The 26,162-nt window shown below is 50.2% G+C and overlaps 2 protein-coding genes across 2 annotated transcripts; both read right to left on the bottom strand.

Annotated features, from left to right (window-relative positions):
• Positions 1-27: 27 nt before the first annotated feature.
• Positions 28-9,984, bottom strand: Pea15 (proliferation and apoptosis adaptor protein 15). The gene is made up of 4 exons (XM_021171673.1): positions 9,774-9,984; positions 3,718-3,891; positions 2,421-2,576; positions 28-1,980 (listed from the first exon to the last, which is right to left on the bottom strand). The coding sequence occupies exons 2-4, from the start codon at positions 3,887-3,889 to the stop codon at positions 1,916-1,918; spliced, it is 393 nt and encodes a 130-aa protein (XP_021027332.1). The 5' UTR covers positions 3,890-3,891; positions 9,774-9,984; the 3' UTR covers positions 28-1,915.
• A 3,102-nt stretch (positions 9,985-13,086) lies between these two features.
• Positions 13,087-23,001, bottom strand: Casq1 (calsequestrin 1). The gene is made up of 11 exons (XM_021170576.1): positions 22,567-23,001; positions 20,986-21,070; positions 19,884-19,984; positions 19,106-19,217; positions 18,669-18,742; positions 18,204-18,334; positions 16,975-17,020; positions 16,499-16,553; positions 16,187-16,287; positions 15,142-15,216; positions 13,087-13,696 (listed from the first exon to the last, which is right to left on the bottom strand). Exons 1-11 carry the CDS (start codon positions 22,843-22,845, stop codon positions 13,532-13,534), a joined length of 1,224 nt encoding a protein of 407 aa, XP_021026235.1. The 5' UTR covers positions 22,846-23,001; the 3' UTR covers positions 13,087-13,531.
• Positions 23,002-26,162: the final 3,161 nt, after the last annotated feature.

Consider the following 26,162-nt stretch of genomic DNA (forward strand, 5'->3'; position numbering starts at 1 on the left):
CCCACAGAGATTCTAGAATCAGTCAGGTACAGTAGAGTCAGTCACCTTTATTCCTGGGTTAGAACAAGGCTGTGCACGCTGCAGACAGAGGAGCACAGGCTAGGAGCAACCTCACAGCAGCACGAGGGGGTGAGTATATTAGGGCAGGTTAGTCTGTTTAAGGTTTGGTTTTTGCCTTACAGAGAAGCTTCTGAGAAGCACCCTGTCTCCTCCCTCTTCCATAAGGAAAGTACCGTCTCACTCCTGCTCCCATGGAACACCCTAGAAGGAAGGATGTTACCCAGAGTTCCTTTCTCCCAGTTGTACAAGGATTTCTTGTCTTAAAGGAGATGCCAGGCAAGACTAGGGAGACTTAGGAAGGACCTTTAAGGCAAAACTGGAGTCTTCGAGGTGTGAGTGTTAAGGCAGGTGTCTGCAGCAGTGGCCAGAGATGGGCAAACTGGGCTCAGCTAGGAACTGAGGGTGCTCTAGTCAGTCTGGCTTCAAGAACCCTCTTCTGACAGCCAGTCCTCCCCCTCCCTGTGAAGTTTTGCTCCCACATCCTAAAAGCACCTACTTTCATCTTTCTCTAAATTGTCTCTTAGCTCACATGTAAAAGTAACATTTGTGGTGGTTTGTTGAAATGTGTTCTTTTCTGTTTGGACTCTAACAATTTGGCTCTGCCACTTCCTTTCTGTGGCATCCCCCTCCCACTCCCGCTCTGGCCTAGACAATAAGTTAATGCTAAAAACCACAAAAAAGGGCAGACATGGCAGTGCGGGTTTAATATACATATATGTAGAATATATATGTACACACAGTTAGCACGGTCAAGATGGGGAAGGGCATCTTGGGACAGGGAGGAGGCTGGGTTCACTCACTGCACTCTAGTGACTTGGCTGTGTGGCATCCACAAACCCAAATGAGAAAGGTTACCAGTCCTTCCTGGATTGAATCAGGGTGGTGGTCAGTGCAAAGGAAACACTGTAATTAACTTCTTGCTTGGAGAATTCTAAACTGGAGAGTGGAAAGGTTGCCTACAATACTCTGTAGGTTGTGGGCAGGTTGGGGTTAAAACCTAAGGATCTCATTCCCCAATCTCCCTAGGCTCCAGGTCAGTTTATCCAACAGTCTGTATTTGGAAACTGAGGAGCAGAAAGTGGGCCTGTCTCTGCCTACGTCCCTAGCTCAGGCTCAGTAGTGCATGGTCCCAGGATCGTCTCTCCAGAGCAGAAGGTTGGGGGACAGTAAATGCTGGCTTCTCCATTGGGGTTTGATCTTTGGGACCAGGAAAGGATCGAGTGGTCTTCTCATTAAGATTTCTGGCTCATCCGCATCCCAGGCCCATAACAAGGGCATAAGGAGGGTCCATTTGCACTCAGGACCTCAGCCTAAGGGAACAGCGGGAAGCTGGCTTCTAACCAGTCCAGCATAGAGATACAAACACTGAATCCTGGCTTTTCTTTCCCCTTACCAGGTGGAGGTTGAGTGGCCTCTTTACCTTCCTTCCCCACTGGTTTGCTTTAGATATAACCATCTCTCCCATCCCTCATCTTCACCATAGCTCCTCAGTGTAGGAAAATGCAGGTCCTTTCTGCTTCCATAAAGATGTGGGGGAAGAGTGGAGGGAAGGGGAGAGGAGGAGGAATGTGCCAATTTCTGTTTACATAGAAAAAGCGTCCACCTCCCCCTATAGTGGGGGGAATTAAGCTCCCCCTCCCTTGCCTCCAATCCCCTCATGAGGAGGAGGAACTAGATGAGCTAGACAGACAGACAGCCAGAGCGTGCGCACACGCACACACACGCGCATAGTAAGGGTTAGGACCAAGTTAGTAAATGGGTACGGAGCAGGGGGTTGCCCTAGCCCCTCCCATTGAGGATGGGGAAGGGAGTGGTCTGATGAAGATCCAGCCTTCCTCCTCTTCCTCCCCCTGGTTCAGGCCTTCTTTGGTGGGGGAGCCAATTTGATGATTTCTTCTTCAGAGGGCTGCCGGATAATGTCTGAAAAAAACAAAGGGGGTGCGCCCAGGGATGGAGGTTGCCAGGCAGGCAGGCCCATTAAGCATCAACCTCTCCCCAAATCCAGAATGACTTTCTACTCTTAAAAATACAGTCAGGCCTGGCGGTGGTGGCGCACGCCTTTAATCCCAGCACTTGGGAGGCAGAGGCAGGCGGATTTCTGAGTTCGAGGCCAGCCTGGTCTACAANGTGAGTTCCAGGACAGCCAGGGCTATACAGAAAAACCCTGTCTCAAAAAAACAAAATAAATAAGTAAATAAATAAATATTATATATAGTATATACATGTAAAATACTATATATAATATATAGTATATACATACATATATATACATGCATGCATACATACATATATATTATATATATAATATAGTCAGACAGGGAAGGGAGACGTAGAGCTGCGCCAACGGTATGGCCTCTTACCTTTGTACTTCTTGGCACTGGGAATACGAGTTAGCTTGGTATCCAGCTCCTCCTCCTCAGAGATCTTCAGCACACGGGTTCTGTAGTCAACCACCATAGTGAGGAGGTCAGGACGGCGGGATATCTCAAAGATGTGCTCAATGTAGGAGAGGTTGTCTGGAGGAAGGCAGCTTGTGTTAGAGCTAGGCTATAGAGGTCAACTTCTGCCCTGTCCAAACTGGTATTCTTGAACCACAACTGAGTTGCTGACATTGGTTATGGGAGGGGACAGCAGTGAAAGAAGGGGCTACCAAGCCAGGAAAAGAAAGTTGGAGGCAGCCAAATACAATTCAAAGCATTGCTCCTTAGAGGGACAGGTATTTAGCCTTGATCTTCTAGGGTATAAATGGAAAATGCAGACTTTGGGCTAGATACCAAGCCCATCCTGGGGAAAGGGACAACAGAAAGACTGCCTTCAAAACTACCCACACCCACCCTGTCCTTTCCACTTTCCTTCCAGATGAGTATGGGGAGAAGTCCCAGACACCACACAACAGGAAGGTGAGATTTATGGTCAATCAAAGAGAGATTCTGAGCCAGTAAGGAAAGTTACCTAACTGCCAGAAAGCACTGACACCATCAGGCTGGCTTAAGATTGCCATCATTTCATCTGGCTCCTGTCCTCTGATTGTTGCAATAGTCTTAACTGTAATAGTTCGTCCTTTGGCTTTCCTCCCTGCTGTCAGACACTAGCCAGACTCGTTCATAGGAAGGGCTCGGGTGACTTCAGCTTCACACACCTGTAACTCAGCTGCCTTAGACCCAATATTTTTTAGCCCAGCTAACGTGGACTGTGTTCTTTTGCTTAACATGTTCTCTGGGTTCTACCTCAGACATACCATTTGATTTTGGAGGCAGTCTATTATCATCAGCAACTTGGGGGTGGGGGGTTGGCTCTCCCCTTCCAAGGTGAGCTCTGGGCCCTCCTGTTAGGCATACATGGCAAATCCTTTCCCTGCTATCCTGCTAGCATTTGGGGCCGTCTTAAATGCCAGTTGACCCCGAGAGCCCCAGCTGCATGGCATTGCTCTAATCCAGTGTCTCCCTCTCACCCCTAAAAGGCAGCAGTCTCTAGACATAGGTAAGAGAACATTAGAACAGTGGTCTTGAGTTCTACCATACATTGTACTGCTCAGGCCCGTAGGAGAACCTGTCTGACAACTCCTGTCCTAGGGCCAATCACTTTATCCCGCCTTGTCATGGGGTTTCCCCTTGTGTTCCTTTCAGTTTACTGAATGGGCAGTGCCCCCTCCACAACCTTTGTCCAGCTTGTTGTGGCTCTCCAGGAAGCTAAACCAGGCGCTGCCTGTGGTGATCTCGTCACTCTTCTCACTGGGGATGTCCTCCTTGCAGGCTGACTTGAGCTGTTCCAGATCTTCAAGGGTGATGTTGTTGGTCAGGTCCTGAAGGAGAGTTCCGTACTCTGCCATGACTGGAGGGGAAAGGGAGAAAGGGAGAGAGAGCAAGCAGAGCTTACCTTGTGGGGTCCGAGTCACTTACTTCAAGTACTTACCTGAGACTTAACTCCCACCCCCAGCAACATGCGCCCACACTTTGTCCTGCCCGGGAGAATGAGCAGGTCTGGAGGGAGAAAAGGAAAGCCCTGCATAACAGAAGAAACTTAGGAAAGCTAGGAGCTAGCGTGGGGCCGAGAGTGATAAGTCATAACACACACTCACCAATACACAATCTTTTTCGTCTTTTTCCCTCCCTTAACGGTAACCCTGGCAACAGCTCCCCTGATTGAGGAGGCGGTTACCATGGCAACATTCTCCAGACTTTCTTACAGTCTCCTAAGTACCCCCTCCCCAATTGCCCCACCTACCTACAACTCCTCCCCCTGTCACAGGCTTGCCTAGCAGTGAGGCGCTAAAAAGGATCTGGAAGGGTTGGTTCAAGCCCATGTGTCCCACCATTCTTCCCCAGAAGCACAGGGGTCCCTCGTTACATCTTCCCAGCACTCTACTGATGCCTTTGCATGTGTGCCTTGTTACTTGGCCTGAAGGATCCCTGGCCCCTCCATGCTTACTCATGCATTAGATTACTAGGTCTCAGGGGAGCATGGAGCAGTGGGCTACCCTCACCTTGTGGAGCCCATTTTCTCCCTTGATAATTTACTGGGCCCAGCTCAGCCTTTGCTCCTAGCCTTTGTGCTGTGCCTGCAGCCCCCGCGCCCAAGAATACCAAGCGGCTGGCTCTGGCCCCCTGCCCAGTTCCCAGGCAGGCTGGGTGATGGGGGGAGGGGAGTTGAGATGTAGCTTTCAGAATATGGCAGCAAGGAGGGCTGCCTTTGATGCTACCTTGAGTCTGGCCTCCACAGGCATGGCTAGATCTGACCTAGACCTTTGCACCATGTCTTCGTGATCCTTAGTTGAGAGAGGAAACACCCAACAACACCCTTCACCAAGATAGGAACTATGGCAAAAATAAAAAGTTCAGACCTGGGACTGGAGAGATGGCTCAGAGGTTAGCACTGGCTACTCTTCCAGAGGACCTGGGTTCAATGCCCAGCACCCACGTGGCAGTTCACACCTGTCAGTTCCAGAGGATTTGACACCTTCATACAGACATATATGTGCAGGCAAAACACCAGTGTGTGTTTTTTTAAGCCTTTAGAACGTGGATTGATAAAATGTAATACTCCAGCGGTAAGCTAAAATCAGGGATCTGAGCATAGTAGCATAGCCTATAATTTCAGTACTCAGGAGTCTGAGGCAGGAAGATTGCTGCAAGTTTAAGGTCAGTCTGGACTACAAGGCAAAACCTTGTTTCACATAAGGACCAGTTTTCTGCAATGAGTATGTATTTTTTTATAGTCAGAAAATTAAAACACCAAAACAGTAAGCATCATGAACGTTCTGTGACTAGGCAAAAAGGTGGGCAAGAAGTGGCTGGCCTTCTACCTGACCACCCAACCCTGAGCTGAAGCTGGCAGATGAAAGGAGCCAGCTTGTCAAACCTGTCTGCCTTGATTCTAGCCTCTGTTGGAGAGGAACTGAGGCAGAGCCATGGGCATTGCACAGTAAAGTGTGGACCCAGAAGTCCTTATTCCTAGTCCCCTACTTTGACCAGAATAAACAAGCCATCCTTGTTGGCAGGCACCGTGACACACACAAACAATAAGCCAGACAGCGGGGCCAGCACGACCCCCAGAAGAATCGGCAGGAAACATTTCTCCTTGCACACCCAGGTGCCACCAGACAGAAGGGCCCAGCGGGGGTCCTGCCAGGCAGGGCCAGGGACAATGCTCTCTGACTGTCAGCACCAGAAACCATCTCTGCCTGGAAATCTAGGTCACAGCAGCAGGCTCCGGAGCCCAGCCCCGCCTCCACTGATAATCCTAGGGCAGAAAAGGGGACTTGGAGGAGGGGCTGGAGGGGGCTGGAAAAGTAGCATAGGATGGAGACAGGAAGACCCTGCCTCAAATGAAGCACTTGGGCCAAACCCTCATTGGAAAGGGGGGTCACACTGCCTTGCTGTCACAGGGAAGAGGAGTTTGTAAATACCAGAGCTGCTGTGGGAGGAAAGTGTGTAGCGCCGTGTGTGAATCTCTGGGGAGGAGTTAAGATTTAGGGCTCTGGATCTAAAACGCAGATCTACTGGGGTGGTAGGCGGGAAGGGATTAATGTGTGTAACACACACACCCACAAAGGTTGGGGGCAGTAGGTAGGAGCTTTCCAAGAGTAAAACATACAAGAAGGCCCTAGAGAGGAATGTGGGCAGGGGGTGTACAAAGTGGCTCGGGAGAGATGGTGTGTGCACTCAGGGATGCACTTGCTTGAATGTTGCTGAGTGAGAAGGGGGATGTGGAAGATACTGTAGGTGTGTTTGGATGTTCTGGTAGTGGAGATCAGTGCAGCACTAGCTGCCAGCTTATGTGAGTTGTATGTTTGTATTTGAGCCAGTTAAGAGTATGCTTACATAGACTCACATCCAGAGGGGTGAGGGGAGCCTCCAGTATGACAAAAGAGAGTTGGCCTTGGGAAAGGCTGCACATGAGGAATTCAGTGTGTGTGTGTGTGTGTGTGTGTGTGTGTGTGTGTGTGTGTGTGTGGGGGGGGGGGGGGGACCAAGGGACCAAGCACAGATTCCACAAGGCTGAAGGCTCCACTCAGCTGTTACCATAGCAACCTCAGTTCAGGGTGCCCCACCCCCCAGTCATCAGAACAATGACCCTGCCATGGGAAGTGTGAGAAGTGCTAAGGGCCAGAAAGAATGGGGATGGGGGGGCTCTTGAGGGAGCAGTGAAGGAGTTGGAGCTACCATTTGCCTACAGCCAGCTATGAAAGAGGCAAGGGCAGAGAAGTTAGGGAACACTTTTTAGGGCGCAGAATCTCTTCTGCATGACTTTCAGGTTTCACTCATCAGCTGCTATGATCCCTGGCCGGTCAGTCTGGTTATGGTGGGGCTTGGCAGAGCTTGCCTTTCTCACCCTCCCCAAAGATTTAGGATTTGTAAGGGCCTAAGGAGAAGTCTCCTCTCCTGGCTCTAAAAACTTCCCATCTCTGGAGCACTGGGCTGAGGCCATTCTTGGGACAGGATATCAGGGCAGGAACTGAGAGCCTGAGCTGAGGCTGCCAGGAAGTTAGTCCCCTTCCCTCCCATCTCACTCTGTGTTGTGTTCACTGCTTCCTCACACCTCCCTCCCTCCCTGCCTGCCTCTCCTAAGCCGGCTCTAGGCATAGCCTTGACCACCGAGAATGCTTTAGGTGAGGGTCAGGAAGCCTGCAGATGCTAGCTAGCCTTGCGTGTGCTCAGAGCAGCCTAGCAAGAGAACCAACCACCTGTGGTGGAGGTGGTAGCAGCAGAATAATTTCTGAGCATTTTGACACTAATGGTAGTGTCAAACTCTGGTAGATTATCCCCTTTTCCAGAGCATTTGGTTCCAGATAGGAGATGTAAAAGGGAAGCCCAAGGATTAGATGTCACCCCTTCCTCCACATCTACAGCTGCCAAAGTGCGGGGAGGAGCGATCCTATTACAGATGCAGAGACTAGAGGGTCCCTCTAAGGAGCAGGAGGCCAATTCCTAGGCACTCACTTCAGTCAGCCTCGTCTCAAGTTGGGAACTGGAGGAAGTAATCAAGGAAACAGGTGGGAAGGGCGGGCTGGAGCTACCAGGGCCTCAAATCCAAAGCCCCAGCAGTATGTTTCTTTCAGTATCTTAACCGACTTCTTCCCCCAACCTTTTAATCTAGCTTTGGGTATCTCAGCAGACACTCTTCTTTCTTCCTGTAACAATGAAGAAGGTTTTACGGTTTCCAAGGTCAGCCTAGGAGCAGGGCTCCAAAATGTACATCTAAAAAAAACGGAAAAACGGGTTGCCTCTGAGAAGGGGAAGGGCCATGCCCAAGATGGAGGCAGCCAGAGCTAACTGGCCTGGGATTAGGCAGGGCAGAGCAGGGCTTGCTGGTTGTGAGCGGGGATGAGCCCTGTGTGACTAGCTAGCTTTCCCAGCTTTCCCCTTCCTGGTTTAGTTTCTCTCTCCCTAGTCATCTTTAGTTTATTCTGCCTCTTTCAGTTACTCTCTTTTTTTTGGGGGGGGGGTGTCTTTTTTGTAATTTTGTCTCCCACCCCTCTCCCACCTGGGAGGACCAAAACCCAGGGCCTTGGGCTTGACAGGCAAGCACTCTACATTGAACTAGTCCCCCCCCCCTTTTATTCTTTTACTGGGCACTGAGGCCTCCCAGCTCTTCCTACTCACTCCATTTGGCGGTAGCCATGGATACATTTGAACTTGGTAAGACTCTGTGTCCCCACCTAAGTACCCAGAACTACCATAAGGAAGGGATGAGCCTTCCGTAAGAGAGCAGCGGGTTGGGAGGAACTGATGCATACTGGGTGGCTACTGACCAGCCGGCGGAGTTGGCCATCTTGACAGTGTACATGAAGGTGTGTGTGTGTGTGTGTGTGTGTGTGTGTGTGTGTTTTACAGTGTGGCTCTGTGCCCTTATGTATGACAGCGTATGTACACCTGCCGAGCACAGGTGTCACACAAGTAGTAGGCGGCCAGGGAAGCTGGCAGCCTAGAGCTTGCTGGCGGTCTCCCCACAAGAGTGTTTAACCGCAAAGGGAAGAGCAATTAACGCTAATCGCTCCTACAGCCTGGGGGGCCAGACACACAACCTAGAGAAACAATATACAGCCTGGGGGGCCAAACACACGAACCTAGAGAAACAAGGCTCCCTAACTTGAGATTTTAGTCCTCTCCAGTACTCTTCCTGTGCCTCTGGCCACCTCTTTCCTTTTCTCTGTGGCTCTCTGGTCAGTTCTCCCTGTCTTCTCACACATTCCTCTCATTCTCTCTCCCCCTGACTTGGGTTCCATCCTTGGCTGACTCATTCTTTTCACCCGCTCCCTGGCTTCTACTCCTTCCTCCATCCTTTGGCCATATTGATGTCCAGGCTCTAGCCACTCCCAGGTACCCTATGCTCTAAACTGGCAGTCAGCAACAAAGGTCACAAGAAGCCCCTCACCCAGGTAAGAGCACAGACTCACCAGTCCTTGAGGTATTGCCCACTAAAACTGTAAAATCTGGGTGTATTTGTGGACAGTGGCCCTTTCCACCCACTACTGAACATTCGTGTTAAGACTGATGCTGGTCAAGGAGACTCCACATGGGAGGTAACAAACGGGTTGTGGTGGGTGGGTGGATGCCTAGCGCAGGGATGTTGTGATTTGGTTTGTATGAGAGGATGTGTGTAAGTCACATGGGTGTGTGTCACTGTGTGGTTGGCTGTCTCTTTTTTCTTAAAGGTGTGTTTGTGTCCCTGTCGGTATTGACACGGATTATTTTAAAAATTAATTAGGGTCTTTATATTGGCTACATCATTCCTATGTATCCCCAGCCCTTTCCTCTGAGCAAGCTTCCACCAATCCCACTCTCCTCAGACGCAGTAAACTGGGTGTGAGAGTACCCAGACCAGTTGCCTGCTGCCGGAGGAACTGAAGCAGGGCTGAGCTGAGCCTGGACGCCTGCAGAGGCGAGTCCGAAGCTAAGGCGAGGAGGGAGGGGCGGGAGCTGGCCTGGCTCGGCCGGCTGGGCGGGAAGCAGGCTACATCCTAATTCCCAGGCCCCGTCGGACTCCCAAACTGCTGTTCAGCACGGAATGGGCGGATGAAGCCACGCTGCCTGTGACACACTCCAGTCTCTGGATGCATGGACAGAGAAGGACCCCACGGAGCCTGACACCGTGGACCTGTCTGAATCCTCAAGCTCCCCTATTTGTCCCCTGCGTCCGGGATCGTGACCCTCCAAACCCAGATCCCCAATCTACCTCCTCCCCACGACACATCTTCCCTCTGCCCCTCTCACCGCCTCCGGAGCTGAGAGCTCAGGGTGCGGGCACTCCCGGGTCCCCGGTTCCTAAGCAGCGTCTGGAGCCTGCTCCTTGGCTCCTGCCACCGCTGCCGCCGATCCTGCCGCCGCCGCCGCCTCTTCCGCCCGTGGAGCAGAGCCTGAGCCCAGCACCGCCTCACCCCACCCGACTGGCCGGTGATGTCAGAGCCGGGGAGGGGCGGGGGGCGGGGAGCGGGGAGGAAAGGGGGAGGGGAAGCAGGAGGGACCAGGGACTGGGGACTAGGGTTCTGGAAGGCTCCTAGGATGGGGACAGGACTGGGATGGAGTATGGACTCTTCCCCTTAAACTGTGAGAAGATCCTCGTTTTTTCCTAATGGGTCACTTTCCTGCCCTCTGACCTTTGGTTGGTCACGATGGCCAGGACCCCTGGAAGGCAGATCAATTTGGATTGGGGGATTTGGAAGGCCTATGGCCTCTGAGTTCTCTTAGCTACTTCGCTTTGGTATTTAGAAATTCTACTTCCTAGCCTTATAGATCAGAGACTCAGTAGGAAACGGTCAAGTTTATCCACGCTAGGAATAAAAATGGGGCAGGGGCAGGCAGCAACAGGGGAATCTCTTTTACTTGGCCCAGGGCCATGCGCTCTTGTGTATAATAGCAGCTGGACCCCTGAGCACCTCCTGCCTTTCCCAAATATACCCCACACACACACACTCCCACACACCCCCACACCCCCACACACTATGATGTAATTTTATTTTCTGGGGGAAAAAAAGCCATGAGCTCAGCATGCAAATATAGACAACAAAGCCACACTTAGCTGTCTCCTAGCTCTGTCCTTCTGCCTAGGCCCAGTGTGATAATTCTCACTTCCCCTACACCTCAGGGACTTTCCTCCTCCAGGGTCTCACTCGGCCAGGCTGAAAGAGGGAAGGGAGTATTGGAGAAGCATCCGATTCTCACCCTACCTCCATGAGGGGCTTCAGCTCAGCTCTGCAAGTGCCTGACCCTGAGAACGGCTTCAATGTTTGCACACCACCAGGAACACCCCATTTTGCCTTCAGTTCCAGCTGATCAGAGACCCTTCCAGAAGCCTCAGATGAGCCCTTCTTCTGGGAGGAGCAGGCCCTGGTCCTGTGCCTTAGGTTTCATATGTAGTTCTTCTCTTTGCTGGTCTCACCCCCCACCCCACCCCCACATGGCTGACCTTTGCCCCTTTGAGGGCCACTAATATACCCTCAGAAGTTGCTTTTGTTTCTGAGTCGCTGTAGGGTCGGAATCTATCGCGTTGAGCCATCTTTGAGACACAGAGTGACTGTACACTTTTGCATAGACATACCACATTTACATGAGACAAATGAGGCAGAGCAAAACACAGAGAATGTGGACTTTATACTTATTCTGTTTCCTTAGACAAATTAAGTCCATAAAGTTAAGGATACCATTGCTCACTTCATAGGGTTCTTCTGAGAATCAGGAATAATAAAGTTTTTAGGGACTGGTACCAGATAGGTGCAAAAAAAAAAAATCAAAGACATGTAGTCTAGTATCTTTTGATCTATATGAAGTGAATCCCATAATATTTTTATGATGTAACCTAATACCCAATTACCTATTAGTTATTCATTACATGTGAATAGGTCGATTAAATATCTGGTTTCTACTTTATATACTTCTGTCGCTTTCCCTAAGAATACTCCTTGGATTTGACTGTGGAGAGTGACAACTTTTCTAATCTTAGGGCTCACTTTTCTATACTTAGATATCCAATAACTTTGCTCTGCCTTAACAAAAACTAATAGCATGCATAATATGGTGGTATACCACCATAAGACTTAGAATGTTGAGGCAGGAGGATTCCCATCTTTGGCTACATAGTGATACCCTATCCATAAACAACAACAAAACTGTGTTTCCTTATTTAGAAGCTTATTCGGGAGTTTGGTCCTTTCATGCTCCCATCTTGTATACGTTTACTCCCACCTGAGCCTGTCCTGCGGAGTGCGGCTGCGCACGAGTCCTTTTTATAGAAGCCCAACAGATCTAAGTCTAGGGGATACTCTTGGTTCCAATAGCAATGCCTTCTCATTATGATGACCACCACACAGGGCCAGATCCTCCCAAACTTACTCTGATCAAAACAGTTTCTGATGAGAAACGGGGCTCCTTGCCTCTGCTTTTACATGACCCCTCCTCCCTAAGTTCATCCTGGCTTTTGCTACCAGATGAAATTTTGTCTTTCCCCAGTTCATAGGATTCAGTACAGACATCTCTACAAAACAACCCCATGATGCTTACCCAACCTCATGGCCACAACTTGAATTTCTCTTTACTTTTCAGACCTCTGGTGGGACTAACACACCCTGCTAATGCTTTTGAGGTTTGTTTGTTTGTTTGTTTGTTTGTTTGTTTTTGTTTGCTTTGACTGGGATGTCCCTGTCCTAATTCCTTTGCCTCATATTCAAAGCCCATTCTTCAATTGAAGGCCTGGAGAAGGTTTGTTTCCATTGTGGAAGTCACCGAGCCCATCTTGTTGTTGTTGTTGTTTTGTTGTTGATGTGTTTTTTGTTGTTTGCTTATTCTCTAAGACAGGATTCCTCTGTATAGCCCTGGTGTCCTGGAACTTGATCTGTAGACAGGGTTGGCTTTCAATTCAGAGAGATCTGCCTGCCTATGCCTCCAGAGTGTTGGGATTAAAGGTGTGCATCACCTCATCCAGACTCCCAAGTCTGTTCTCCCTCTCTTCTAGTTTTTTTTTTTCATCCTTTCTTAAACAAATATAGGACAGTTCTTTATGTCCCAGGCCTTATGAAAATAGAAAGCCTGGGTTCCTGTCCTCAGGACTCAGTTCAGCAGCTGTGTAACTAAAGAACGGTAACAGTGTACTAAGTTCAAGAATGAGGTCCTCAGGGCGGGCAGTGGGAGCACTGGAGGAGACCGCAGGACCATCAGAGTCTGGGGAGACCTAAGGACAGTGGACTCAGTCCTGATGCTCCAATAAAGAGCAGCTGGGAATCAATGACACACTGCTAGGTTATTCTTCGCTTGTCTTGATTTTTCAGGCAGACGAGTCAGCTCAAGAGCAGGGACAGGCCTGGCACTCTCTGTTCTTCCAGAGCCCAACAGCATCAGTGCACAGATACCATGTGTTCACAAAAGGCTTGTTGACTCGGGGTGGATACTGCCTGGGGAGAGAGCCCCAACCCCGCTCATCAGCCCTCTAACTCACTCCTAACAAGGCACAGCACCCACAGTTAAATTTCCTCTTCAGCGGTCACCTCCCTCCTCCCATAAGGGTGAGACTTCATCAACAACAGACACTTGCTCATTCTGCCCCAGATTTCTTTATTAAGGCCTTGCATTTGACCCAAATACATTAACAGGAGATGGCTAAGATTATAGCCCCTAACACAGTACCTCCCCTTCCTCCTGGCCAGGGTCAGGACAGTCAGAGAGGTTTAAGATTTGAGAAATGGGATAGAGAAGAGTTAGCAAACCGTTAAGTAGGGGGAGTGGCGGAAGAGAAACAGATAAGGTCTGGGGGGAGAAGCAAGTCAGATGAGAGAACTGGGCTGGGATCTAAGAAAAAGCAGCTCCTTTTCTCCTCGGAGAGGGAGACCAGGACCTCAAGCACCCTGTATGTAGACCACAGTTGGCCCTGTAGTAGAGAATGACCTAGTGTCCCAAGGAGCCCGGGGAAGTGCACAGATGGCAGAGAGGTACAGGTAAGGAGCAAGTGGGGCTGGTACGCGGCTGCCACGGCCACTCATCATCTAGTCATCGTCATCATCATCATCGTCGTCGTCGTCATCATCGTCATCGTCGTCATCATCCTCTGTGTTGATCTCGCCCTCCAGCACGTCCTCCAGCCAGTCCTCCAGCTCGTCAGCAGAAGGCAGGTCCTCCTCGTTATCCATCTCCATCCATACGCTGTCCGCCTAGGTCCCGGCACAGGGAGGGGATTGAAGCGAACATATTACAGAGCTGGACCTGCCACACACCCCCCGCCACCCCACCTCCCTGTAGTCCCCCTTATTGTACATTCCCTGTCCCTTCCTCGCATCCTTCAGGGGTGAGAGAAACTATCCTGGTGAAGATCGGCGTTAGAATGGTGATAGGTGTGAGTGGGAAGAAAAGGCGTTGGCTAGAGCCCCCTCCCCGCTTCCTGTCTGTCTGCCTTACTGTTGCTGCACTGAGCTCCTGAAACCAGCCATCCCTCTCTCCCACCTCCATGATGGAAAAGCAGTGGTACCTCCTTATGGCCAACACAACCAAGCCAGAAACTTTTAACATTCACAGATTTTCATCAAATGAGTTTCTAGTACCAGCTTTAGTGATTTCTAAACTCTGAAAGTGTATTTAAAAAAAACAAAAAAAACAAAAAAACCTGTCTGTTCCCAAGCCTGATTTCACTTTTTTGCTGTCTTTGTTCTTATTTACTTATTTATTTATTTTTAGGGTGTGCTCTTGATGGCTCACACCTTTAATCCCAGTACTCTGGAGACAGAGGTAAAGGTAGGGAGATCTTTTGAGTTCAAGGCCAGCATGTGCTCTTGCTTTATAGCCTTGGCTGGCTGACCTCTCATATTTGCTATGTAGCTCAGGCTGGCTTTGAACTCACAGCAGTAGTCTAGACTCTGCCTTTCCAGTGTGTGTGCCACGGTGCCTGGCTTTGCCTCTGACCTTTGATGATCACCCTTCCTCCTCAGTTTGGAGATTCGTATTTGTCCCTTATTGAAATCTCATACACTCCATGGTCTCCATTGTAACGCTACTCAAGCAGAAAGCGCTACCTTGCTACCGTTTTTATTTACTATAAAATTTACCAAAGCCCACCTTATAATTAATGAAATACTTGCCTACTCCATTAGCCTGTGAATACTATGAAATCAAAAGCTGCACTACTCAGTTCAACTCAACAACTAAGCACCTACTATGTGCTCACCAGAAGATTTCTGCCTTCAAAATGTTCGAAATCTACTAGAAGAGATAGGATGCTCCAAGGCAAGTTCTCGATGCCAGTGAGCTCTCAGGGGTGGGGGCATAGGGGGAATACTTGAAAGAAAACGCAGTGGAGGACAATAAGGTTGGACTGGACTCTGAAGAATGAGCAGGTGGATCCTGTGAGTGGATGGTGCCCGTGCTCAGATCATGCATTCCCACCCCACAGGTCTAGCCTTGGACCGATGTCTCCTGCTTCTGGACAGTGCTTGTTTCCTTGACAGTCAGAGAACTAACTGTACTGAGAGAGCTAAGTACAGAGAAGCACTGGTGCTCAGGGCAAGGCCACAGCACCCTAACCTCACCCAGTCCTGTCCAATCTGGTTAGTACTTGGGTTGGAGATGATCTGATACTTAGGTGTGAATGAGGAACAAGACTCACGTCTGTCACATTGACAACTCCTATTTGTGGAGCCGACAGGTCAATGTCAAAGGTCTTCTCCCAGTACGGGACCAGCTGTAGAGAGAACCAAACGCATGAGTTTAATAGAGGTTAGGAGCACACGAGTCCATAAGAGGATGAGAGTCAGCCCAGGGATGAGAGGAGGCAAGAGGAGCTGGCAGTGCATGGAGGGACAGCCAGCAACCAGACTCTGGGTTGTAGGTAAAGATAATCAGTGAAAGAGAAACCCCAGTGGAAAAGAATGAGGAAGGCAGCCTCTCCCTTCTGAGGAGAAGCACAGACCCCCCTTCCTTTGTTCCTGAGTCTAATTATGATTGACCTTGTACCTTTGAGCTATTCACATCTCTAAAAAGTCCTCAGTTCCTGCATATCTATCTATCTATAAGATTATTTTTATTATTTTTACTTATGTATGTATGAATATTTAGCATGTGTGTGCATACACCTTCAGAGGCCAGAAGAGGGTGATGGCTCCCCTGTAGCTGAACAGCCACCAGATGTGGGTGCCAAGAACTGAGCTCAAGTCCTCTAGAAGAGCAGCTAATCTCTGAGCCACTTCTCCAGCTCAGTTCCTACATCTCTTAACATAAATACTTATACCTGGCACTCATCAGGGTTCGCCACATTCCCGTTTGCTCATTCAACAATAAACCTGAGAAACTGGGGATTCAGCTGAAAACAGAGCCGTCTCTTGGAACGTGGAATCTGCTGACTCTCTGAGTGTACGTTTATGTGCAGTGTTGTACTCAGCCTCTCACCAGAGCACTGCTTTTCAGGTTTGGTACATTACCTGTCTGCCTCTGCTCTGGGAATCACATCTTATACCCCATGCGATTCACTTCCCATCCCCTTACCCCCTTGCTCGGGATGCCCATGCTCTGTGTCTGCAGTGCTCGTGAGCATGTAGCAGGCATAACTTTCTGGAGCTCCAGCTAGGAAGTGGGGATAGGAATTTTGAAACAAAGAAGGAGCCCCAGCCCAAGTCCCTACCTTAGGACCACACAGTTTGAGCAGAGCCTCTTACCAGCGGGAAGTCATCAGGATCAATCCAGATGATACTGAGGTCGGGGTTCTCAGTGTTGTCTTGGGCCACAGCCTTGAGAGTCTCTAAGAACTCATAACCATCTTGGAGGGAGCAGAAGTAAGAAAAGTGAGGAGGAACAGACAGGAAAGGGACACAGGAAACGAGTCCAGACCGATTTCCCTACCTCCTACGACACCAACACCTTTCAAGCCCTAGGCTGCTTGCAAACTCCCAGGAATGCCTTCCATGTGAGGCCTACGATCCAACAAATACACCCCCTTCCCCCCGGCCGCTCCAGTGTCCTCTCCTCACCAGGATCTGCTTCCTCTGCAAAGGCGACAATGTGGATTCCATCCAGGTCATCCTCCTGTTGGAGGGTGAGGAGGGGAGCAGGGTTAGAGCTGGGGATGGGGTTGGTAGGGGTGGTGGGGGAGACCTTACTGTCCTCCCGTCCAGCCCCTTGCCGTGCTTGAATCTGACTCCTGGAATGGCAGCTTATGTTTTCACGGTGGTGACTTTTCTAATGGCATCCTTTCTGCTCTAGGGATCCTGTCAGCTCCAGAGTTTGAGTCAGCCTTGTCATATTCATTGTCATGCCTGTCACTTGAGACCTGACATGGTCTTCGGTACAGAAACAAAACAAATAAAAACCAACCCACATGCCCCTTGGCTGAGACACGGCTTTCTTCCTAGCTAAGGGCACAGGGAGGAGCAGGGACAGCCGTTTCTAAGATCCGGGTCTTTACCCACTCCTGCTCCCCCAGGGCCTGGGCCTGGTAGTCACTCACCCAAGTCTCATACATACTCTCAGGCTTCAGTTTCCTCAGCGTGGATCTAGGAGAGACAGAGAGGGTCCCCATTCAGTGGGTGGGGACACCTCCCTCCAGAAGATCCCCACAGCTGAAGCCACCTCTGGGTCAGGCCTAGGGCATAAACAGCTTGTAGCCCAGAACAAAGCCAGTTGGCAAATCTAAGCTCTGGGCATCAGGCCCAGACCATGGCACGGCTGCAAAACAATGGTTAGTGGGAAGGGGATGGCTGGAAGAGAGACGCTGGGGGCAAAGGTAAGAACTGGATATCAGCAGAGTCATTTACTTTTTCATTCACTCATTTAGTAAAGCTGACAGCCTGGGCTCGAGATAAAATTCCATGCCTCGTGTATGCCAGGCCCTGGGTTCCCTTCCCAGTACAGGAAGGGGTTTGGGGGGCAGGTATAAGTGATGAGGACTGAGTTAGGTATTGGTTAGAGTTAAACCATGTCAGTATGTTGTGCCCCAATGAAAGAGGCCAAAATCTAGTGGGAGAGAGTAAGTAGTATTTAGACTGATGAGTGGGTATTTCTAGTTGTGGAGTCTCATGAAGGAAGGGACTTGTGTGAGTATAGGGCGGGGTTTCTTCGCATCAGCACTGCAGACATCAAGGGAGGGGGCGTCATGCGCACTGGAGGATGGTTAATAGTATCTCTGGCCTCTAATTACTGTATACCAGCCGCACTCCTCACAGCCAAAAATGTCCTGGAAACCTTGCCTAACAGCCACTGGAAGGCAAAAACCCTTGCCCCGCAGGCTGCTCCCTATGCCTCCGTTGACAACTGCTAGTGTCAAGAATGACAAAGGAGAAGGGACTGAGTTCAAGCTTGAATCCCAGTTCTGATTCTTCCCCCCCGGAGCCACTTTCACTGAGGATGCTAAAGAAATTAACTTCAGTCATAGAGAGAAGGTACCTCCCAGTTCCTGGTCAGAGCACAGGCACTCTACTCATTGGCTGACACTCCCTAAGTCCTAAGCAGCCCCTCGGTCCACACACATTTACAGAGGACTTTCTCTGTGTAGGGCTCAGAGCTAAGTGCTGGGGTATGAAATACAACACAGAACCTCCTGGTGTTATCACTGAGCACCAATGCCTGCAAGCATACTCATCTCCAGGGCAGTGTAGCTTCCAGGGTGGCTTGCTTCCCAGCCCACTTCACAAACTGATGTGCTAGCTAGCCCTGGGAGGAACTTTGGCCAATCCCCACCTCCTGTGCTCCTCCACGAAGCTGACAATCTCCTCTTCACTGTTGGGCTTGTCTGGGATGGTCATCGGCTCTTCCATGAAGGCCTCGTAGAAATCAATCTCATTCAACTTCAGAGTCAGCTTCTTTGCCACCTTTGAGGAAGTAGACAAGAGTTATGGAGCAGGAGAAGTGGGAGCTGAGTGAGAAACAGTGTAAAGGAACTAGTTGCAGAAAAGGAGTCAGAAAATGTGGCTCTGGGTCACCGGGTAAGTGTCTTCACTTCTCTGGGCATCGTTTAACACGATAAAGGTGGGTTAGACAGTCTAAGGTCCACCTTCCCTTCAATTCTATAGGAGAAGGAACATGAGTCTGGGGTGGGGGATACCAGCATGAAAAATGGTACCAAGATCCTATCAATTTTGGTAAGGAAGGCTAAGGGAAGCTTAAGAGTGTAGGGAGACCCAGTGTAGCCACAGGGAAGAGAACCTTGCTGTCGAAGGTAGCGAAGAAAGGGATGTAAGGATGGAACTCTTCAGCTGCGTCCTCGTAGGCTTTGTAATCTGAGGGGGAGGAAGGGACAGTCACAGTCATGTTCAGGGTCTGCCAGAGAATCACTCCCCCTCCCCCAAGGGGAATCTTCTCTGCAGGTCTTCCTTGACATGTGGGTCTCAGGAAGAGACCCATCCCCTTTAGCTCTCTAACTCTAGCTCTCTGAGAATAAAATACAATAGAATTGTAGAGGAAGCAGCGGAATGCTGGGGGTGTTTGGGAATGCCCCAGAGTGCAGAGACATAGAACAGATGATGGAGCTGACCGTGCAGAAGGAAGAAGGGGGCCTAGGAGGTCAGAACCAGAGATGCTTGGCCACTGGCCAAAGTAGGGAGGCAAGGAGGATAGGTGGGTCAGAAAGAGCTGTTACCCACGCTCTGAGTCTTTGCTCTTGAAGTAGCCAATGAGTTTGATTTCATCTTCAATATTCTCAAATGCCTGCAGCTCTCGTTCACCTTCAATCAACTCTACAGGGTCTTCTAGGACCTGGGAGAAAAAGAATATTGAGACCACCATTCCTTTTGTCCCTGACAGGCCCCAGAGAAAGATACAGGGGAAAGACAGGGAACTAGACTAGGAGATGCTTGTAGAGGGTGGGTATGTGGCCTGTTAATGGTGTATGTGTGTAGTCTGAGTGTTGTGCAGTGTGTGTGATATGCATGTTCTGTATCTTCTGCTTGGCATGGGGTATAGGTTTGTGATATGTTGTTGTATGTGTGATTTATTTGTGGTTCTGATGTGTATTATATATATATATATATACACACATATATACATACACACATATAAATTGTATATTACATGTTTTATTGCTATATGTATGCTGTATGTCATGTGTGTTACATGAGAATGCATTGTATGTATGTTTTATATCTGGTATATGAGGCACATATATATGATGTGTTTTATACACACACACATATATATAATATGTGGGCCTATATATGGGATATGCATATGTTTTGTGTACATTGTGTCTGATCTATATGATATATGTATGTGATATCTGTTACATGTTGCATGTGGTATGTGGGCAACTGGTGTAGTGTATGTATGCCTGGTGTGTGTGTGTGTTTAGGAGTGTAGGGTTGATTAGTAAGGACCGAGGGGCATTGGAAACTTCAAGGCTATGAGGCTCAGGGGAACCCTCACATCAAGCAGAAACTCCACCAGAGTGTCTGCAGAAAACTCGCCGTCATACTCAATGACTTCATCTCCTTTGAACACATAAACGCTGTCCTCTTCAGTTAGTCCTAGGAAACGCATGGTGGGAAGGTGAGCGATGAAGACAACCTTCCCAGAAACCCTAGTCTAACCTGGTCACAGCCCACTTGTTAATCCCTGCAGACATCCTCCACCTCTCCATCCCTTCCCCCTACTCCTGCCCCGCCCCATCTACCTTCAACAAACCCTTAAACCCTTCATTCCCAAATTAGTTGAAGAGCTAAAGCTAGGGAGAAGCTGGGGCCTGCCGGGGATCGGTAGGGTTTGAGGGGAGGAAACCGGGAAGATTCAGATTCTAACAACACAGCTCCCTTGCTCTGCCTACACAGCCAGGGACAAATATTCCTGCCAGCGTCTCTGAAGAATCTAGTGGCTGACTCTTTGCTATTGCTGTCCAGATGACTTGTTGCTAACTACCCTTCCCCCATCCACATCCGGTGTCCGGCCTGTACTGCCGCCTGGTGGCTGGGTGGTGTAATATCTGGGCTCTGCTAAGAGAAAGGGAGGAAGCCGAGGGGGAAGGGAGAAGGGAGGGGGGAGGAGAGGAGCCAAAAAAGCACTTTGCAGAAGGTCTCTCTGGCTACGCCTGTATTTCTTGGTTTCACCTTCCTTTCCAACACCTAGCTGTGTTTTTTTTTTTTAACTACATTTTTGTTTTTAAGGTTAGCATACAGGCTTTTGTTTTGTTTTTTTAGAATTTTACTATGTAGCCCAGGAAGCTTTGAATCCATAATCCTCCTGCCTCATCCTCTCAAATACAAGTATCACAAGTATGAGCCACCATGCCCATGCCCCCCTACCCAGTCTTATTTTCTAGATGAGCAGAAAGGTTACCTCCCCCCCCCCCCACTGTCCCACCTCATCCAGGGAGTGGGCACAGGACTCTATACAGAATAGAATAGCCCCTAATCTCAAATGCCCCGGTCCACTCTAAATAGATGTGCAGCTCTCAAATCTCCCCCAAGCCCCCCCACCTAGGCCTCTCCACTCTTCCATAACCTGCTTCTTGCCCCTCCTTGCCCTCCCTTACCTAGTTTCTTGGCCACAGCTGCATCCTTCTCTGAGTCCACCAGGCCAAAGCCAACACCCTTGTCTTCTAAGACTTGGGCTGCTAACTGGAAGAAGGAGTCAGAATTAAATTACCCCCAGAATTCTTATCAACCCCTTCCCTGTGTGATACGTTCCCATCATCCATCGGGTCGTCTGAGGTGCAAGAAAGCCAAGCATTGACCTTCACCATCTGTTAGAAGCAGACTCTGCCTGGGCACCTCATAACCCTAGCCTGTCTTTGGTTCAGCCTTTGAAAAGATGATGTATATTTATTGCTCACTGCAACGTTCCTGAGGGACGCTGAGTCTCACCTTCCATGAAAGACTGGGCCCTACCTTCCATCCTGATCAAAGGCCAAACTCAGCAGAGGGGAATGTGGGACCCTGGGATCCTCAAGTAACTCCCAAAGTGAGAGCTGTGGAGGAGGGGGTGTGGGGTGAGGGGTAGGAGAGGCCAGAGGTCAAGAGGTCGCCATCATCCCTGGAGGGACAGTCACTCTTCTTCCAGGCCCCACCTCCTCCTTCTTTAGGCTGGTCACCCCACAAGCCTCCCCATCCAGCCACCTGCGGATTCTTTCTGCTGTGGGCATACTGTGTGCAGCTGTATCCCACCCAGCACTGCAGTGATCCTTAGGAGAATGGGAGGGCGGGTGGCAGGTGGATGGCAGAGGCCACTGAGCACGGAGGATAAAAATACTTGGCTCATTAATCAGATAGCGGTTTGCAGAGCCCGATGGGGCACACGGGGGCCTGGTGTCTTACACTGAAACATTCCAAGCTCGGACAAGGTGGGGCCTCTCTGTATCACCAAGCCGGGGAAGTGCAGACAAAGAAAGGCAAACGTATTCTAGCTCCCTTAGGGATGCATGTGGCCACGTATTCCAATCGGAAGGCTGCCTCCGCTCATTTCTTTTTTGTATTAACTGTCTCTGCTTTGGATCTAAAGTCAGATTCTCTGGCTGAAATGATGGGGAAGGCGTGCTGAAGCCTTCGTGAGAGTTTTCTAGTGAGGATATCCAGTAGGGGACAAAAGGCGGCGGGTTGGGCTGGGTGGGTGGGTGGGGTCTGTGGGAAGCCTCTAGAAGTCATTTAACTGTACAGTCACTAAGTCAGTTGAAGGCAAATAAAAGAACAATCGTGTTCACGGTTCTGCTGTTTGCATCCTGGCGCACGGCCCTACGTGTGTAAAGAGAGGGGGATCTTTTGGCCACAAGAGTAGTATGAAGCACAGTGCAGGGTACTGTGCAAGCTCCCCCCCAAACCCCCTTTCCCAGCCAAACCTAGTGCCCCTGCCTCCTGCAGCACAGAGAGGGCAGCCCCCTATAGCGCCTGCCCTAAACTTACCAACAGAAGGGTAGGACCTTGGTCCCTGAGTCTTTTTCTTTTTGCCAAGGCCACATTCCAGTCATGTACTTAGTGGAAACAGAGGCCCAGCAGCCATGCTGCTCTTAAGCCAGCCCCCACCCTCAGACACCGGGCTCACCGAAGGGACTGAGCATGCTCTCCACGGGGCTCACCGAGGGGACTGAGCATGCTCTCCAGGCCTGCTAACCTCCACTCACCTCCAGGATTAGCTCCTCCATCTCAAATTGTCTCTGTGAGGCCTTGTCGTCCTCGGGGGGCTCATGGTAGAGGAGGGCCAGCACCTCATACTTCTTAAACACGTTCTTGTAGTTCTTGGCGTTCACATTGATCACACGGTCCACACCGTCGTACTCAGGGAAGTCCAACCCATCTTCCCCCTGGACCCCTAACCTGGGCGTCCCTAGCACCAGTACAAACAGCAGTGCCAGCCGCAGCTCGGACACTGCTCTGGCCCCCATCCTGTCGGTAGCTCTCATGGAGGTAGTACAATCTGGGCCTGCTCTCCTGGTCCAGAGGAGGTTAGCTGAAATAGGGAGAGGTGCCCCTCGGATACAGAATCCTGAGTTAGGGGCTCCAGGTGGGGGTGGGGTAGAGAGTGGGCCAGAGCAGTGGACAGAGGACACTGCTGGGTCCTGGAGAAACTGCCGACAGAGCCAAGAGAAAAAGGGTCAGGAGGAGGAATAGGAGCAGGGGCGGGGAGGGAACTGGAGCTGCCCCTTGAAACTGGCACCCCCTCCGTCCCCACCTGGCCCTGTCTAAATATGTCTCTGTGGTTGGCAGGAGGGATGGATAACCTTCTGAGGCCAGGACAGCTCCATGAGAGCCTGAATCCTCTCACCTCCTATACCTCTTCCCTAGGCTCCCAGCAGCTGGTTCCTTCCCCCTCCCCCAGTGTCCAGGACTCCTTAGCCCCTGGCCCCATGCAGGCCTAAGAGCTCATCGCCATATTAAGAAAGGGAGAGAGAGAGATGCCGGATCTAAAAATAAGACCAGATGAGTTAGGGGTAAGTGAGGCTGGGGCTGGAGGAGGGGAGATGTAGGGGTTCAGGGATCCCAGGGTAGGACAAGGCCTATCAGAAAGAAGTACAGGTAGCGAGGACGACACCTTTTGGGCCAGAGGCTAAACTGATAATACAGGAGAGACGTGGTATTTCTAACTCCTAAAATCCGGCAGTCTTCTATAGGTAAAGCCTATTTCTTTGATCTTATGGACGAGAAGAGGGCAATAAAAGCGCATTCCAGGCTCCAGGAAAGAAACCCCCCTGCAGTTCCCTTTAAAGACCGTGGACCAAGGATGAGATCATTCTCTGAATAAAAGATGGAGCGGAGTCCAAGACCAGAATCCTGGCTTAGCTCCAGTCAGTTTCCTTTGCTTCACTCAACAGTCCCAACTCAGAAATGCAGGGGGAAGGACAGGGCTGGCCCGCGTTCCATCCTGTAGTGATGGCGACTTGGGCTTTCTCTGCCTGTACTGCCCACTGCTTCGTGGCGCTTCCTCCTCTGAGGGCTCTGGCCTGATCCTGTGGGACTCTGACTCTAGGGCATAAGGGGCTGGGAGTATTTCCCAGACTGCACGGGTCTATAGAGAGCTAATAGCTACTATTCATTCCTATGTCTTTGACAAGGACAGATGATCCGGTGTAAGTATGGTAAAAAGTTAACTCGAGGTAAACAGGAAGAGGTGGACCCTGTGCCCTTTCCGGATGCTGTGGATTAATTCTGTGCATCTGAGGCCCGCAGCTGAGCTGGAGGTACGAAGGCTGTCATTTTGGGGTCCTAGCTTGGAGGTGAAGAGTTGAATTAAGCTTTGAGTACTTAGCAAGGACTCCTGCATGGCCTTCTAGGGCTCATACTATATTTAGGTAAACTGAGACTCAAGGGGGAGATCACGATAGTCAGACTTCCATGTCCACAGTGCAACGTACTTCTCATTCTAGAAGGATGGTGTTTAATTCGCATCTACGAAGAAGTATAAAGTTATGCTAGCAGAATAGCATCTTGCATTCCCATGGGGCAGACCTTATATAGCTAATTTAGCATTCTTAAGAACATGACAGGAGTGGATTCAAGAGGGACAGCTGACACTGTAGTGGGAGAGGCCAGAGGTAGCCCAAGCATGGCACTGGAGCTGAGGAGATCTCAGAGTCCTGTCTCTTCATCTCCCAGGAGAGTGACTGATGTGCCAGGCAGAGCTTACACCCGTGGCTGCAGAGGCCACCCAGGAGTGACGGGCAGGCCTGCTCAGTAGATGATCCAGCCATGGTGTCTCATTTCTGCAGGGTTCTGGGGAGAGGGAGCTATCTGAACGGACACTGGCACACCAGACCTCTTCCACTGTGAACTGAACCTCAGGAGCGAGACAGGACTCTGTGGTGACCCTGACTGCTTCAGCCCCTCCTTGTCTGTGCAGCCACCACTCCATTCTTCTGGCCCTTTATGGCCCCATTTCCACCCTTACTCTCTTCAGCTCCTACACTACTACTCTAGGCCTCCTCTCTAATGCTTTCCTTTCTTCTTTCTCCTCAGCCCCCTTCCTTCCAGGCTGCCTGAGTGCAGGCCTCTGGATCTAACACGCCTCAGCTCCCCGTATCAAATGACCCTGAGTTGGGGCGTCTATATTTTTAACCCACCAGACACTCAAAGCTCCTCACTACTGAAACTTGAGGAGCTGGTCCCTCCCTCTCCCCCTCCCCATCTCACTCACACACCTCCCCACCCCTGCTTCCATCTTCCAGGGTCTGTTTCAGCCCTGTCAGCAGCCGAGGTGGACCCCACACTGATCTAGCTCTGTCCCCAGGAGACCTTGCACTAGAAGAGGGAGGAGTGGAAGGAAACGTCTGAGAAAGGGGCCTGACATAGAGAAAGAGGGGCTGGCTACACCTTCCAGTGGGAGGGTTTCTTGTTTTGTTTCCTCTTTGTTCGTTGTGTCTGCCAGCCACAGTCCTCTACCAGTATTCCATTTATTTATTATTTTATTTAGCCTTGTTTGTAACTGTGTTGAGTTACCACTATAAGACAAATTTGAAAAGTGGTTAAGGATACACATTCTGGGATGGGGCCCCTGGATTCCTCTAGGAACTACTGTGCAATGGAGGGAATATGGTCCCAAGAACTGATGGTGGGTCTGGTCCTTGGCCCAATGCCAGAAAGTGTGCAGTTGCCCCGGGGGAAGGGTGGGGGCAGGGAGGTGGCATTTTGGTAACAGCTGCTGGTTTTCCCCGGTTTCCCCTGGTTTTCCTCAGCATTCCTCTGTATCATTGGGCCGGATATCTCTAAAAAGTTCCTGAAGTGAACGAGAGTCACAGGCAAAGCAGAGAGGCTCACTGAGCAGAAATGAGTTGAAGAGGGGGCAAGACAAGGGAGGAAGAATCTAGAGAGGAAGGTGGGCAAGGGGGTGGGTGGCTTCTTGTTCTTTTTTACTAAGACTAGACCAATAAAGAGCTTAGGTCCCAGGCTCAGGATGTAGCTCAGTGATACAGTATTTGCCTAGCATGCGCATAACCTGCTTTGAGGCTGTACCAGAGAGAAAAGGCTAAAGGAAGGGATAGCTAGTGTAGAGATGTCAATGACAGGGTTAAAGGGCAGGAATCATAGTCTGCCCCATATACAGGAAGAGGAGGGAACCTTCCCACCCTACCCCACCCTGCCATTCCCCAGTCAGTGAGCTTTGCTAGACCTGATGCTATTAGGTATCCTTTAGAACAATGCTATGGCCTGCAGTCTGGTCTGAGTAAATGCAAGTCAGGATCTAGATTATTTAGGCCCACAAGCCCCAAGCATGGGTACAGATATG

This window comes from Mus caroli, chromosome 1, assembly GCF_900094665.2.
Source record: "Mus caroli chromosome 1, CAROLI_EIJ_v1.1, whole genome shotgun sequence".
NCBI lineage: Eukaryota > Metazoa > Chordata > Mammalia > Rodentia > Muridae > Mus > Mus caroli.